At 40.2% G+C, this 17,747-nt stretch overlaps 1 protein-coding gene across 1 annotated transcript; it reads right to left on the bottom strand.

Moving 5' to 3' along the window:
- Positions 1–193: 193 nt before the first annotated feature.
- Positions 194–16,582, bottom strand: LOC306789762 (pituitary adenylate cyclase-activating polypeptide type I receptor-like; the record flags this gene model as incomplete). Its single annotated transcript, XM_079285833.1, has 13 exons — positions 194–340; positions 533–574; positions 1,476–1,605; positions 3,284–3,378; positions 4,033–4,102; positions 4,188–4,248; positions 6,163–6,316; positions 6,946–7,078; positions 7,371–7,468; positions 8,200–8,300; positions 9,260–9,367; positions 15,627–15,735; positions 16,472–16,582. The coding sequence occupies 13 exons, from the start codon at positions 16,580–16,582 to the stop codon at positions 194–196; spliced, it is 1,359 nt and encodes a 452-aa protein (XP_079141959.1).
- Between the last annotated feature and the right edge of the window lie 1,165 nt (positions 16,583–17,747).

Raw genomic sequence — 17,747 nt, 5'->3', positions numbered from 1 at the left:
GGCTGCAGCCGACACTGATATGATGCATTTAAATCATGCAACATGTCCTCAATCACTCACCAGTGTTCATTACGCTCCTCCCACAGAGGCGTTGTTGAGTTATTGTCAATAGCAGGTTGAGGACTGCCTCTAGTCGTTTGTTTGACATTCTCAGGACAACTCTTCTCTTCTCTCATGGCTGGGATCTTTAAAATCAAACTGAAGAGACGTTCCCGCTAGAAGGAGGTCGCCTGAGCCCCCCGTGGGCTTGAACTGTTATCCGAGTGATGCTTCGCTTGGCCGGCATGAGATGATTTTGATTGCGACACTTCCACAGCCATCTCCGCAGCTCCGTTTGGACCTGCAGACAGACGCATGTATGCAGCCTAGTACCAGAGGCAGGAACTGATTTTGTTAAAGCCACGATGTGAACAATGTGCCCCGAGTGACAGCACTAGAACAGACACTGTGGCAGATAATGTAGCAATACAAACGAGTAGAAATGTACAGCATGCTTGAATATTTGTATCATGTAACTGTCCCCTATAGTTACCTCTCCATTCATGAAACAGTAAAGCAGTGCCACCACAAAACCCTGCAACACAAGAGGACATGACACGTACACATGTGATGCATGTATAGTCAGCTTTAAAGATAAACGGTTCAAGGTCTCTCTTGGATGTACATTTCTCAGACATTGCAATTGTGTAAAAACTCATTTTTGGTCTGATTATAAGCTTGAACTCAATCGTTGAGATCCTCAGATGTTCCCCAATTGTACACACCTCAAGTGACAAATAAGAAGACATTTCAAAGTATTCATATTTTCTCCAGTCAATATGCTGTGACTGGAGTGTTATACGAATTCATGAAAACATAAATATTGCCAGCTCGAAAAGTTGCTCCAAATTCTTTTTCATTGAAGTCGACTTCAGTTTACGGTGCAGACCAACATCCCCGGTTAAAGTTTGGTCACTCCCCATCACTCTCTCCCTCTATTGGCCCTTTTCACAGCAGCCATTTTGACGTGTCACAGCAGGGTAAACACAGGTGTAATTGATGAAGTTTATCAGTGTCCCATTTTATTTATTGTCACAGCTATTCATCTGAATCAGCATGCACAATACCAGGGCCCTGGCCCACCTGGCACAGGGCCATAATTAAGGTTATTAATTGCACCTGTGTTTACCTTGCTGTGACATGCCAAAATAGCTTCTGTAAACTACCCTAATGAAGACATAACACCCCCCCCCCCCCCCCAAATTAGGGCTTGTCACAGAAGGAAATGACTCATGTGCTTATTTCATGACTAGAAAAGAGCAGAACCATTGTACACCTGCGTTATCCTGTAAGTCAAAATGTCTGATGTGAAAAATGAGTATCCTGGGAGCATCCTACCCTAAGCAATGCACCTTTGGTAACTTGTTTTGTGATTTGTCTTTGTCTAGATTTTAAGTCTGGACTTGTTATTGTGATCCCTCTCTGTTGCTTTATACCTGAAAGGATCCCAGGCCCAGCTCGATGTAGAGTCTGGCTGCCACTCCCGTGTTCTCGGGCAGGAAGGCGAATACTGTGTAGTGCATCCCAAACAGAGGGATGAGGAACAGGGTGGATTTAGCCAGCCTCCTGAAGGAAACGAATCACAAAGGAATGAAAGAAAGAAGAAAGCCTTGACAGCAGTCCAGGTAATGTTAAGGCACAATCGGGCTAATCCGCCATGGAAACACATTTTCTCAATCAGCGATAAGACTTTCATGAACACATAATCTTCTGGCTGTTTCACGTAAGAGATTTCAGTTTTATTTTTTATTGTTTAGTTGTCTTTACGTTTTGGGTTGGTGGGGCACATTTTTTGAAAAAAAAAATACTTTAATGCATCAATCAGGATTTAGCTACTTTGAATCAAAATGTAATGAAAGTATCCCAAAGAAGCACATTTTTCACTTTGACTTTGATGGTTGCCGATAAATATTTCATGTTAAAGACAAATCATGAATATTAGAAGGTTTCCAGGAGCTTTAAATTAAGATGCATCATCTCAACAACAAACATCTGAATATGTAGTCATACTAGCTTTTCACAGAAATATTCACTTTTATCAGTGTTCGTTTTAAATGCCAGAATGCATTATTCCACCAGGTTTCACCAAAGCTAGAGCAGATGTGGCAGATATGACCTTTAAAACAACACGTGATCAGTGGAATAGATTCAAATGTCAAAATACAAAACCCTGATGCATTGTGCATCAAAGTTGAGTTCAAATCAGATTGATGATGATGATGACGTTATTTAATTGTGGTGACATTACATTGTTGCACCAATTTGCTATAAGTCATGTGGTTTGAAATAAAAACTCCACCTCTGCATGTTATCCCTCAAAAATCACAACTACCGCTGATAAGTACCCTCTGTCTTATCTTATCTGTCTTTCTTCAACTTTATTAAGTTTATTCTTTCATGTCGCCGATATGGTAAATTAGCTGCAAATATTAGACGTGTCTGCACATCCGATTCAAAGCTTGAACAAGGACAATAGCCGTCTGGATATTCTAAATAACAAAGATAGTCACTCTTATCAGACATAACATTTTGGCTGCTGGAAGATTAAAGTTGTTTTCTTTTGGGGTTGGAGTATTTTCAGGCCTATAATAGGATTGTGTATGTCTTTTGTCGCACTGGAGACTTATGCCTTTGTGTTCATGTGTCTGAATCAGATTGAAGTTTGTAAGACTGAGATGAAGCTTTTGAAAGCGCCAACCATTGATTGAACTGGTGGAACAATCCTGTCGCACGGTGATAGAGGAGACATCTATTTCTGGCATCCGGGGCTATTTTTATGTGCTGCGTTCATTGTTAATTCAGCCGAGCTGGAATCTGAACCAACCAAATGTCAAAAGGAAGGAAGGATTCACTCAGGTAAAGAATGATTTCTGGGCTCCAAGAGTAGATTCACAGATGAAGCGTATTCACTCTTTAACTGTGAGGAAGACTTCAGTACTTTACCACGGGATTTCATCAATTCCCTCTTCTTTCCCTCTTCATCGTAGACGCTTCATAGAAACTGACAACCGTTTCTGACATATCAGTTTCTGACTAAGATGTTTTACCTCAACACTGAACAATTGTTCCATAGTTCAAAAAGCACTGACACAACTTAAGTTTGTCTCGAAGTATTGTATAAAGAAAAGGACGGTCTGCAAGAGAGGTGATAGCCAATGTAGCAGGTAGCCAATGTCATTCTCAAAGGCAGCCTTTATAGGAGGGTTTACGTTACGGTCATGGTCCAGTGTAAGTCGTGACTCACATAAAGTGTCCGGTGTCATTGTTCCCGGCCATCGTTGAAGATTTAAGCTTTTGAACCAGGATCCGGATCACGTTGATGAAGATGACAATGTTGATCTGGAAGAGATACATGCACAATTACAGAATCCAAACGTGCACAGAGAAAGACGTGAGAGAGAAAACAATATTTTAAGCAAGAAACATCTTTTTTGCATATAAAACAAATTGCTGAGATATTAGCAATTGATCCTTCTTACATCCAAAGAGATGTTGTTTAATTATAGCTCCGCAACAGGGAATGTGTTTGGTGTGTACGCAGCGTGTGGATGTAAGAACAAAGAGTGTTTGGAGGCTAGCTAGTTTTTTCCAAGGGATACAAATTGGCCAAGGAGCATTTCATTAGCTGGCTATAGTCAACATTGCATTTTGTTGCGTTTCCAATTCATTAGAAACCGTAGCTGATCTCCTGCATGGTACAGTATTTCTCCACTGAGTGGAAGCTGGTCTTGGATGCTACCGTCCTGATCCTGCTCTTTGTTGGATTCTAAAAGTGAAACATACCCTAACTTCTGCTTCTCCAAGTATGTCAGCTATGTTAGAGTGACATAAGGATAAATTATTAGACTTTTATCAAAATAGCCTCATTTTTATTTTTAGCATGATACTCTGTTTAAAACAGATCAGCTAGAAACATTAAAAAGTCAGCAGAAGATGGTGTGAAATGAAGGGCTCAAAGATCCTATGCATTTTAATTTACTTCTTTCCACTCACCACCAGCGAGGCTGTTATTGGTCCTTTAATAATCCACCAAATAGCAACATTGTCTGTGTCGTCCCAGCAACTGCAATTAAAGCCAATTTCAATGAATTAAATTAATTATGAGAATATATAAGCTGCTTTGGTGCATATTGTGTGATAAATCGTACCCTTTGTCATCATAGAAGAATCTGGTCAACACCCAAAGTATGAGAACTGTTGATGGGAACCCTGCAACGTAAGAGCAGAGATTAATTATTGATACGCTGGATATGTGTCAAGTAAAATTAATCAAATGCCCCAACTCGCATATCTACTGCAGTTTTAATGAAAATGTTGTGAGGCATATAACACATTGTGTAAATGTATCTGTCTCCCAATTACATCTCCATGAGAAGAAAAAACAGACACCGGATAAAAGCAGAAGAGAGAGAGAGAGAGTGCAAACCGGAAAGATGCTGATAAGACACATTAGAGCCACTGAGTGAGCGACAAAAACAAAAACAAAAAAACACCCCCCGGTTTGCTTGTCAGGTTGTAAAAACACAGATACTCAGGACGGAGATATTTAGGTCCAGATGTTCCGTGGCAACAAGTGCATAGTTTTACGTTTGAATCAGTTTAATGTGTTTTGTTGGTTCATATGCTTCATATGCCATGCATTATCATAACTATAACCACTTCCTCTTACAATAAGCAGACTTTAGTACAGAAAACCCAGGATGACCTTTTAGAAATTTTGTTTTGTCAATCGTCTGTTCTGTTGGCTAAAAATGTCAGGCACTCTTGCTCCTCACTAAGAAAGTCAGCGGCCTCACAACATCAAACCGGTATGCTGCTGTTTCTCACCGTCACTGTTGCAACTGGTCAGGCTGTAGTATTGTACTGTTACAGTTGTTGAAGTGATACAGTCTGTGGAATATCACTAGAAGCACCTGAGAGTACGGGCTTGAACAAGGAAAATATCCAGCGAACAGATAGGGATGGTGAGACCATAGAAATCATTTGACTGAGCCAAACAGGATGACACAAAGGGAAAGCACTCAAAATATCCAGCTCACTGAAGTAAGAGATAAGGGAGGGCAAACAAAGGCAGCGCCGAGGAAAAAAGAGCAGCCGCAATCGCTGCTCAGGAACAGCTATTGTGTCAATAAATATCGTCTGGAAATAGATTTCCAACCACTCAAATGTGACTGTGTAGTGTAATCACAAGACAGACCAACAACCTTCCAGTATCATTCAATGCAATACAACAACACCACAAAAACGGGCTCAGGAGATCCTGAGATCCTGAGACGCACAACACAGGACCATAAAGCCTCTGGCCACATCTGCAACTGGCATGGAGGCATAAATCCGTCTCTCCTATACCAGCTGACTACCTGGAACCATCTTCTTTATTCCACCTTTGCTTTTCAAAAAAAGGCCTTCATCGTTGTGTGTGTATAACGCAGCCTATATATTCGTGTCAGGAAGCAACAAAAGCAACACAAATTATAAAAACAGGCACACATTTCTCATCAAGTGGTGAGTTTGATTTATTTTCTTTGTGATTTTATAAAAGGAAGTGAAGGCTACGGTCTCTTTCTGTTTCTCTCTCGCTCTCTTCCTCTTTCCTGGAGCTGTTCATGTCTCTTTTAAGACAAATGTATCACCTCAGAAACTGCAAAACTAGAGTACTGATCTGACCATGGAACACCTCGAAAGCCACAGTGTGTTTCGAAACACTTGCCATATTTATTCTGCAAGACAACATTATCTTTGTCAGTTACCCAATGAGAGCTGGACGCATTCAATGTCAAAATACCATCATCAAGTCAAAGTCGGTGCATCTGACTGTCAGACTGTAAAATGAAAAAAGTGTCTTCTGTCCAAACACACTTTAAGAAGGTTTTCCCCTTCGCATCCCAGAGTAATATTATCAATAGCAATCCAAAATAAATCCCCCACTGAATGCTTGGCCTCCAACAAATATCTTGCTCCTGGGTGTTTAACATCTTCCCCTTATATTGAGCGATTGAAAATGAATTGTGGGACGACTTCACCAGGTTACGTGAAGATTACGTGTATACATTCAATCATCACTTGTTCGTCCGTTATGGGCTTGAACGTCCTCAGACGACCTGGTCGGTCATCTCTACTCACCCCATCCAATCAGGATGTACCACCAGAAGTACTTCCTCTGAGAGACGAAGGTCAGGGCCAGCAGCGTCTGCAGATACATTCCCTCCACCAGCAACCAGAAGTAATTGGCCAGGATGCTGAACTGGAAGAACGCCACAGCTGACTTGCAGGCTGTCTAGAGAGGACACCGTGAAACAAAGTTACTACGACCAGATGTGTCATTATCTATCTATATATCTATATATATATATGTATATATGAGGCAGTTCAGTAAAATATTAAAGTAGTTTAAAAGCTCTCTGTTCAGCAGCAAAGGAATTATTAACATAACAATGTACTACATCTATCTTTTTCATCTATTTTCCGTTATTATGTTATGAATGCATAACGCACTTTGAAATGTACATGTCAGTTTAAGCATTCAGTCTGTGTACAAGTTACTGTTACTGTTGTTAAAACAAAGTTGGCTGAAACAATATATTTTTGTCACTGTAACTGTTACATGTGGTATTTTTTCATGTATATTTATTATTTTTATGTACTGGCATACATACTTTTCTCACTTTAAATGTTTTGTAAAAATGGTGCATTTAAAAAACGTCAACTTTTCATCAGCTAAAAATAAGATATTTCAATTTGTTTTCAATGGATTGTTCAGCTTAGATGTGGTCATTTTCCCTGACGAATGAAGGGATTCGTCCCCTCTGTCCTGACATTCCTCTTTTCATTGGTCATTTAATTCAAATAGCAGATGTGGGAATCTGCTTGATGATGGGATAATTATAGGCTAATAAGCGTGCTCACTGTGGACACGGAGCAGTGGTCCAGGGTCTCGTCAGCAAACAGCACGGTGTCCTTAATGAAAACAGCGCTGGCTCTCAGGACGAAGGAGGAGAACAGGTTGACGTGGATGTAGTTTCTAGTGCAGCGGAACTTCCTGAAAGAGGCACAAATACACAAATACACCAACAGTCCTAGATTCCCAATCCAACAAAGGCTTTACTGGGGCCTTTATTGATCTGACAGTCGATCATGTGGATATTTGTGTCTGTTGGAGCATGTTACAGCTCTATACTCGACTGTAAAGCTATTTAATTCTTGCTCGCCGCCCTTCTTAACACTCCAGTTAAGAATCTGTTCCATAAATCAGTTACATAAATGGCTGGTGAGCGAGCATCTGTTGTGCCTTTTATTGCCCTTGTTGTTCAGGGACATTGCTGTGGTCTTACCTGAAGGCAGTGAACACCACTATGGCTGTGATGAGGGAGATGAGCGAGGTTGCGTAGCCCACAGTGTAAACCTGTCTGAACGTGTAGAGGTAACTCGTCTGCAGAGAGACAAAATTGTGATGCTGTCAAATGTACGCATGGGAAATAACTCGATGACTGAAATGTCACACGAAATGTCTGAAACAGTGGATCTGACGGAAGTGCAGTGGTAGAGTTTTATAATACAAAATATCATCAACAAATATAATAATATGTAGTATCATAAGGGAAAATAAAGGGGGGATTCACAAGATAACAGTGGATACACTAGATACAAATGAGCCCCATGTTTAACAGCTGCAGCATTAAAATGACAGTAATTATTATCCAATCATTTCGTAAACATTATTCTGCATAATAACCTATTTTTCGTACTTTAAGTATAATCTGATGTTCATACTTTTGTACTTTTACATGTAACACAGTATTTCTACACGGTTGTATTCATGCTTTTACTTTAATAAAACATCTGAGTACTGCTTCCTCTACTGCAGGATGGAATAGAATCAATAAATAAAACTGAAAAGTTGAATACAGATACAAAGAGACATCAAAGTTTTCAACCTATAGCTTTGCTGTAGTTTGTCTTAGAGCGTTATATCAAACACATTTGACTGTTGTCTTGGCCGTTCACATGTATTCTTGGAACAAAAGTGTCACAGGTGCGTGTTGTCTTTGCACTCAAAGAGGTCCGAACTGAAAAGGAAGACGCGAGGGAGGAAGAGCAAAGAGGAAGCAGAAACAAAATGAATAATTAACTGATTGGCACGATTACGGCATCGTGTGCTACCTCAGATTCAGGCTCGCTGTCGTCGCTGAAAGCACAGGCCTCGTCGTACGGTGGATACATTTCTGACCAGCCATGGACCGTACAGTTCCTGTAAACATACCCTGATGTGGGAGCAGACAGAAGGGGGGCATGAAGGGATTCAAACTGATTTCAAGTGATTCATCCACTACAAAGATTCTCCCAACACATCATACAAGCCATTCAGAAGCTCAACCAATTTGCTGTTGTTCTTCTTCTTAACCTTCTTTATGGCTTCATTTTGTCTGAACTTCTTTGGAATGTAGTTTAAATTAATTGTGCCGCGAAATGCTGCTGAAAATGGTTTCAAATGTCAGTGGCCAAAAGTACTACATTTACGCAAGTACTGTACTTTTAAAAGTATTTGTGCTATACTCCATATTCCATCAAGGTAAGAAGGGAAATAGCATTATTCCTTCATGTTCCTGACCTTTCCTCCGTTAATGATGTATCATTATGTCAATTATTTCAAGACGACTGAGTACAAACAGTCCGACATCTTTGTATTTAGACTGGAAGACAAATTGACTAGCTGTCCTTCAAACACTAATTTACAGATCCAAATAATTAATACTTGATTGTACTTATTACTGTTTCAAAAAGGATAATCACTCTAAATATAAAACCTCTTAAACACTTTTAGTCTCATGACTATATTATTCAGAATATGTCTCTCTTGTTGTCATTGGCAACATCTTTCTGGAAACACAAATCCTTCAACAGCCCAAGAGAAAGTCTGACTGTCAAATGTGAACTCTGCAGACAAGATTCCAACTCTTTTCTCCTTCCAGAAACATCCCAGATCATACATATATATATTCTTGCCAACAAACATACATGAATAATTCATTTGCTCCTTCATCAGTGCGACTCCAGCCTGCATTTGCGCAGCAGATTATACAGAACGGATAATTATACTTAGCTGTGGAGCAATGGGACGTCTACGTTCACTTTTTTTATTTTAACTCCGCCACTGAACTTGACTGAAATTGAGTTATTCTTCTCTTTGTTTGTTGAGATTGTGATTAACATAGAAACCGACCTTGATTTCTGGAGAAATGCTGGAAGACCTCGGCGCAGGATTTGTTGACTACCTGCCCGACTTCAGCTGTCAGCCAGCAGCCGATCTCATCCCACTCTGTGTTACATCCTACGAACACAGGCAGAGGGAGGAGCAGGGTCAGTCAGTAAGAATGATTAATAATAATAATAATCGTGATAAACTGCAGCAAAGCAGACATCCTCATTCCTTCAGGCTTTGCTAAGCATTACTTGCCCAAGCTACATACATACCTGTGTCAAGAAACTCAATTTCACCGAATACAAAGAAAGATAATGCATCAGTTGTGATTCCGATGAACTTTTGTATTTGCGTGTTTTCCTCCCAGAAGCTCTGCTTGTTCATAGCAGCCAGTGGTGGTGAAAAAAAATCAATTAACAATGGTAATTGCCATAATATGTACAGCATGTATGCATTTGCATAATATATTGTTTTGCTTCTTTCATATGTAATAAGTTTAAAGCAACATGTAAAACACTTATTCTTCTCACATAAGACGTCGGTGAAGCACCTCTATGTGCTGTCATTTATTTCACCATGTGCATTTATCTATACATTTTGATTGGTGGCAAAGGTTTAATGGAATCAAAGCACAGTTAATAATAATGTCACGTACTCCAATATTTAGACACCTGTGATGTACATTTAATCGAAATGCCATCACTGGAAGGTAATTTAACCGTCAAGATTTCTATTTTAACCAGACTAAAGTTTGCAGCGACGCTAGCGGGTCACGAACTAAAGAGATTGCTACACTGAGAACATGTAACAACACGATTTGGGTCCTGAGACGTTGAACCTTCTGTTCTTTGATTATGTTATCATCGAAAAATGATCAAAATTTAAAAACTGATCACAATTAAGAGTCCAGGTAATTTGAGCAATCCACTGTGGGTGTTGACATTAATCTGAGACAGAGCAGTGAATTACAGAAAGCAATCTGTCTGGGTGAAATATAGATTTTCTCTCTGTGCCTTATTTCATTTGTACAAAGCCAGCGTATCTAATCCATTTGCCACTCTATCTGCTGTGTGTCCTTATCTCACAAACACAACCTGCATCCAATCAGGACAGTCTCACGAAAACGATGTCATCGCCAACGTCACTCTGGGAAGCGATAGGATGCAGTTATTCACGGAGCACCTGTGTTGTCAGGCTGAGTCAGACTCCTGAAGCCGAGGACCCAGGAGGTGCAGAGGGACTGTGCCAAAAAATGCACTTTCAGATCTCAGATCTGTCTTTTCATTCATTGTAAGCTCCATGAGTTGTTGCTTCTGGAGTGGTGTTATACAATGTCTTGCTAGTCGCCCCCAAATCTTAATTAGAGTGAAAACAATAATTAATTACACAGACATGGTAAAATGAAGAGTGAAGAGTCTTTGGCGATTGGACTCCATCGTGATGTAGGATATTAAAAGGGGGGAGTTAGATCGAGAATATTCCCCCTGGAGTCTATACACTGGTGTTGGTGGTGATGAAGGGAGTTGCTGAAGATCCAATGATGGGATGAGTGGCAGGACTGGGCACTGGATATGACGGAGACTGGAGGTGAATGGGGTGGACGAGGGTTGCATCGGTTCATGCTGACAGCATGAACTGACATGCATGACAACTGACAGCAGAAGAGAGGAGAGCAGTTTTGAAATGTTGACAGCAACTATGTGATTGGCTTAAGGAAATCGTGGCTGGACCTGGTTGGTGAAAGTAAAAGTGAACGGCAACAATCAGCTGACAGAGTAGAAGCCGCAGAGACAGAGGGAAGGACAGATTTGTGAATGAATGAGTGTAAAGAGAGTCTTCCTGACTGAACGTCCGCTAAACTTCATTCACTAAGTTTTAAAAGCAATCCCTTAATCGATAATTGGATTTAAATGTTTCCATTGTATACATTCCAAACTCATGTCAAAATGCTCAGTCGCGCCCATTGATCAAATGCACATAAGCTCATTATCCAATTTATGAATTAATATAAGTAATATGCATCAATGGAGGCCTTTTCAGTCCCATTGTATTAATACCAAAGCAGCTGTAACTCCAGTATGGTGCTGATAAAGTGAACTTAAGCTCATTATGATGACATTTACAGTTTAAGAGACATTGTTAGTTTCATATCACATTAGAATCTATTTAGATGCATTATTTATAACTGGGCACCTGTATACAGTAAAAACTTGAATGATATTTTAAAATACTCTGTATCATACTTTAATTAACTGTACTTAAAGCCCCAATCATTCCCACTGCATCCAAAACTCAGACAACATATTCAGGTGTTTTATTGTTTGTATGATGAGAAACATCATCCACAACTTCTAACAACTTTGTATTGGACCCATCCCTCATGGGTTCAGTAGAGACCTGCCCAAAATGTGCCAGAAGAGAACAACTGAACAGCTTCAGTCTGCACAAGAAAAAAAATATAAATATTTATTTTATTTCTTCTTGTTCCACATTGCTCAGAAAACACCACAGATATATGCAATGTCACATATTAAAAAATGAATTATTTGTTTGACAGAGCCAGAGCAGCGTGAAATTAAAGTATGAAATATTTACAACTATTCGGGGACCACCTGAGGCTCTGGAGAGCTTGTGACCTCAGAGACAATATTTACAGAAGCCATTCAGAAGGGTTATGACAGAAAAAGCACATGCATAATCTATCAGTTCCTCGACCATTTTCACATGGCTTACTGGGAAACTTGAACTGAAATAATGCTAAGAACCAATCAAGTAGCGAACGCGGGTGTGGGCGTCATCGTTTCTAAACTTATCCGTTTTCGACCTTGCACACGAAAACGCAACCCGGAGTTTTCAAAGGTATCCGTCCTCGGGAGCGTTTTCAAACTCCTCCGTTTTCGGTGCTCGAAAACGCCGGCGTAGTGTGGACGCTCAGCGTAGACAGCGAAACATGTGCGTTTTCAAACGGAAACGGAGTAGTGTGGAACCAATCAAGTAGCGAGAGGCCTGCCTTTCTTTGGTGTTTGATTTTGCAAGCTTCCCTTTCAGTAAAATATTTAAAAGGATGATTTTAATAATGAATGATATTTCTTCGAGCTCATAGAATTCAATTAAACAGTTGTTAAATAATTGTGTTATTCCTTAGATTCTTCATGTTTGGTGATCGCTCTTAGGCACATCAGCCATGAAACAAGGTATACACAAGCAGAACAGAGATGTTTTAGTCCCTTTAATACAATATTAACATAGTTCTTAACAAATATAGATTCCAGTCACCTGCATTAACATGATTCTTATTAAATCTATATACAAATATTTTGTGATAACTTCCTGTTTCTATGCATAACTCTAACCTCCCTGATAGTGCATTATAGCCCCACATTGTTTGTTTTGGCCTTCTTTTGTGCAGTGTCAATACAATCTACAGCCGTCTCTGGCTCCAGTTTATGCTGGGTCTTAAGTAAAGAGTTATCATCCGTTCAAATACCAAAGGCAAAATATCTGCTGGAAAAGATTGCTTGTCACATTGAGTGTTAACTTGAAATGGTGGTGTGGCCACACTGAGCTCTGCTAAATATAAAGATGCATTTTGTTTCTCCAATCCAATCTAAGCTATAATTAATCACATACAAAGCAGCTTTTCAAACAGCCCCCCTGTCAAGTGCATCTTGTTGAAATCCATTGTGGGTAAAACGATTAAGATTGGCAGTACAGGTTTGAAAATGAAGGACGTGGTTCCAAGCTCGCCGTTCACGATCTGTTGGCGGTTTAAATGAGGTGCATCGTCTTTATACAGTGACTTCATCACTGTGCTAAAGTAATTGCAATCAAGGATTAAGAGATTTCGTTTTCCAATATTGTAGTTTCCTAATGCCAGAATTAGATGTTTGCCTCTGAATTTTAGATTTGGTGAGAAGGGAAAATTCTCAAGCATAATTATCGTAGGTGGGAGGATCGTCTTCAGGTTTGGGTGTAATCCTAATAGACAAACACAAACATCTGTTGAAGAGAGGAAACTGCTTCTATTACAGAGTTCACGGCAGAGACGGCACATTTATGCGTGTCATGTGGAACACACAAAACCCAGCAGCAGTACAGACCCAGCTGCAGAGGTAACGACACTTGATAGGTGACCGTAAGCCTGATTTACTTACTGAATTTCAGTTGTTGCTTAATAAAACAAAGCAGCAGATGAATTCATTCAAGAAAATTGAAGTTTCATCGAGAAGATCTGATGTTAAGGTGGCGGAAGAAGGGGGACAAAGGGCAACAGACACGACCATCCCCATCATTTACTTAGTGTGGCATTATCTGCCATCAATTCATGCCCGAATCACACACAGAGCATACAGGCAGCATCTGCAGCAGAAGGTACAGTGGCCAGGATGACAAATAGGACAGCTTATCCTGACACAATGACAGTATGTGGGCTCACTAGAAAATAAATAATGCATGTGGGTGTTTTGAATTGCAGCCTATGCCGGTTAGTTTTGGGTGTTTTTCTCCCAATTTGTCACTTGACATGAGCAATATAGTTATGAGGAAGGTGTTGGATGAGAGTCAAAATGCTGATTTACCATCTACTCTGCCAGAAATGAAGAGTGATGATTCAGCTTTTTAGCAATGTGGGCCTGTGGGTCTGTTGATCAGACAAGTCGGCCGGTCAAACGCTGAGGCGGCTATTAAATGAATTGCCATAGAATTTGCTAAAAATAATTCATGTTAAAAAAACCCAAATGTGAACATCATGGTGGTGCTAGAGGACGTCAGGGAATCACTAAAGTCACAAGAATTGGCACCAGATTTCTTGACACTTTATCCAGCAGTCGAGTTACGTCAGTCTGGACCAAAGTGGTGGAGACCTACATCAAACCAAATGTGTCCAAGGAAGACAACCGTAAGTGGCTGAGTTTTGGTCAATAGCAACACGTTTCACAGCAGCATGCACCATATGACGTCTAATTGGTTCCATTACCACCAGCAGTCAGTCCGTCATTGTTTCACAAAGGTGGAATTTCAACTCTACATGACTCTCCAGCTCTGCATGACTACATGTCACCTGCGTGGTCGGCATCACACTGATGGACGCACAAACAGACACACACACACTTCGACAGTGAAATTCATCAGCAGACATTTATCTGCATAATGAGCAGCCGAGGACAACTTTGCACTCGGTAGTAATTAAGATCAAAGTACGGAAATGTTAAAGTTGATTACTCTCACGGAGGGGAGTTGCCAGGGAGTTGCCAGGATGGTCTGGGGCAGTTTCTGATGAAAAGCACGGCTTTCAGTGACACGGTTCAACATGGAGACACGCAGTGCAGCCCTCTGGGAGACTCCAGCTTCATTAGTATACAATGAAGTCAACGAGTCAGATTGGGAGGACAAACGGGTGAGGCCTCACCAGGAGGAACATGAAGAGTGCATGGTGTAATAACAGGTGTCCATGCACATCTCAGTTACAGTCAGTCTCTGCACTGTGCCTTTAAAACACACAATATATTAACAAATGCGTGTTGCGTTGGGTTGTACCTGTAAAAATTGCGGTCTTGCTGTGTCTTTTTACAGCAAGTCTTCTCTGCTATTTCTAAAGGCAGTTAGCCTTTCAGCGCCCACTGATCCACCTCACATACAACATCAGCGCTGCATGTAAAACTTTGCTCCCGCCATGCAAATACATACATGTAGGCCATAGACAAACAATAGATTTAGACTGTTGTTTGGTCATTGTCATTTATAAAGTGATTGTGGTCATAGGCCCTGAAGCGATTTGTTGTTAAATTGGTTTTGATCAACATCAATTGATCTTTTTAGACATTTTTCAAGCTAAAATGTTTAAAATGCACTGGTCCCAGCTGGCCAAATGTAACTATTTTATTATTTTTCTTTGACATAAATGATGGTAACCTTCATATTTGGGGGTTTGGAACAGTTTCAAGACATTATTGGGCTCTGAGAGATTTTGATGGACATTTTTCACTTTTTTTCTAAACTTACATCATTAGTTGCAGCCCAACTGTCTCTTAACAAAAATCCAGGTAAAATGCAGATAAATAAACATCAAAAACGTGCTACGTATCAAGTGCTATAGAAAGTCAAAGACAACTGGGCTTTTTGTTGAAGACTCCTACATTGTGGCTGCATCACATGAATTGAGCTGCAAACTTTTCTCACAATGCTAAATCAACAGCAACACACTGGCAGACAATATAACATCCTACACAACGTTTAACTCACACATACATTTCCGTGTGTTTATAATGTGCTGTTTTTTGCCCACATGCAAAAAATCTCCCGCATGCAGTGCACCAAGTTCTTCCCAGTTATCTCACGAAAAAAAACACACACTAAGCTGCAGCAGCCACAGCATCACACATGAACTCACCGCTGTGGTCGGTCTGGTTTTGCGCTTCGCTCCTCCTCGTCTGGCGGCAAACCTCCCGAGCCCTCAGGTGTTGAGAGATAATGGCGCAGTCCGGATGAATTGCTTCAGCCTGAAAATACGACACAACTTAAGTTATCTACAGTGGCTTAAAGCAAACACATGCACCTCAAGTCGATGCTCTTTGCTGGCTGTGGGTGAGTGGGTGCAGCGATTAAACAAACATTATCAACACACCTCTTTGGATTCAAAACGTATTTATTTTGTGATGCAGGTTTCAATAAATACGTTTTATATTCCATAAAACCCTCTCAGAAGATGCCCAAATTTGTCAAAGTCAAAAATGAATGTAAACCTTTTTTAATTTCCCTGCTAATAACGCTCTTAGAGTTTTAAATTTGCCCCCAAAACATCACACAATTGATAAGAATAAAAGTAATTTCTTATCAACATGCAGTTTGCAAATGCATGTTCAAAGCTTACAAAAGACAGCTTCTGCACGCCATCTCTCTGATGCCTTGTCCGTGTTTTCCCTGTTGATTTTTTTTTGTCGCTGATTGATACCAGACAGCTGATGATGGATGCAGGTCGCGAGCCTCGATAACTAATTACCTCCAGCGGCTTAATGACAGTGCCAGTGCATGTGCTCCAAAGAACCGGAAAAGGACAGAGGATAATAAAGGTAATAGCGTTGCAATAAATGTCATTCGGCTCTAATTAAGTAGCTTTAATTAGTCGATTAAAATGCAGCAGAAAGTGACAACTTCTGCTGCACTTTTCATTACTTCTTGAATGAGAATGTCCCAGATAAGAAAAAATGTATCAATTATAAAAGAATTAACACTCACTATAGGCCACAGATGGAGATAAAAGATGAGGAGAATGAAGGTCTCCTGTCGTCCCGGCAGCGCCTTAAAATACACTTCCATTTTCTTATCTGCCTTCTTCATATCCCTCATCGCATGATGATGATGATGTGAGCGTAAATCCGGGTGACTTGTTCCTCTGGTGCCTCCTAAAGATTGACTTCTTTGTTATAGCCTCTGTATGACAATGTAGGCTTAAAATAGATGAATCACCATATTCTCTCTGCCAGTAGCAAACTTGCAGGAGTGAAGAGCTTATCTCTCTCTCTCTCTCTCTCTCTCTCTCTCTCTCTCTCTCTCTCTCTCTCTCTCTCTCTCTCTCTCTCTCTCTCTCTCTCTCTCTCTCTCTCTCTCTCTCGCTGTGTGTGTGTTTCTCTCTCAGAGCAAATTCAGGTGAATGAATATCTCCATTCACAGGATTGGCAGTCATAAAACAAACAGACCTAATTTCAAATCATATTGTGTATTTTGTGACTGCCTGTATATCTTATACCAAACCCTTTATATACACTCCCTGAGGCAAATGTCTTCCTATTTATATTTTGTTTTCACGATTTAAAATGCAAATATTGTATTTTTACAAAAAGGAGAAGTGTGTAATGAGTGGAAGGCCAGTGGTTAAAACCTCCACAACGCTGTTACCACCTTGGTATGCAGTTGTAAATGTGGAGCAGGCCAGTGCTAAAAAAAAGACAAAATCCTTCCCTACAGAAAATAGGTTCCCAAGAACAAGAACACAGGATTCCACCTTCAACGACTCCTCTGGAGCTATCTTGGTGATTCATTTACAGCTCAGTTCCGGTCATCAGTGTAGCATGGGGTTTCCAATAAAGCTAAAACGTTGCGACCTGTTTAAAAACACAGGTTAACAAAAGGTTTGTATAAAATGAAAACAGCTGAGTGTTTGATCCCCACAATAGCTAATGGATCATATTCCAGCTTGTGTATTCTCAAGCTACCGACTGTGAGCATTTCCAAACTGAAGTTGGGAAAAACACAAGTCAGATGTGATCAGTGATTGACAGGGCTATAGAGATTATTCTCATTGTCTGAAAATGAATAAGCAGCCATTTTGATAATTGATTCGTAGTTTCAGTAATTTTTCAAACAAAACAAAACAGCCAAATATTTTCAGATTTCAGATGTTCCCGTCTGAGGATTTGCAGTTTTTCTCTGTTTTTCATTGTAAACTGAATGTGTTTTGGGGTTTGGACTGTGATGGACACTTTTTCTGACTGATCAAGCGATTAATTGAGAA

The sequence above is a fragment of the Melanostigma gelatinosum genome, assembly GCF_949748355.1.
Source record: "Melanostigma gelatinosum genome assembly, chromosome: 15".
Classification (NCBI taxonomy): domain Eukaryota; kingdom Metazoa; phylum Chordata; class Actinopteri; order Perciformes; family Zoarcidae; genus Melanostigma; species Melanostigma gelatinosum.
The sequence above is the reverse complement of the archived record's forward strand: the minus strand, read 5'-3'. Positions and strand labels throughout refer to the sequence as shown.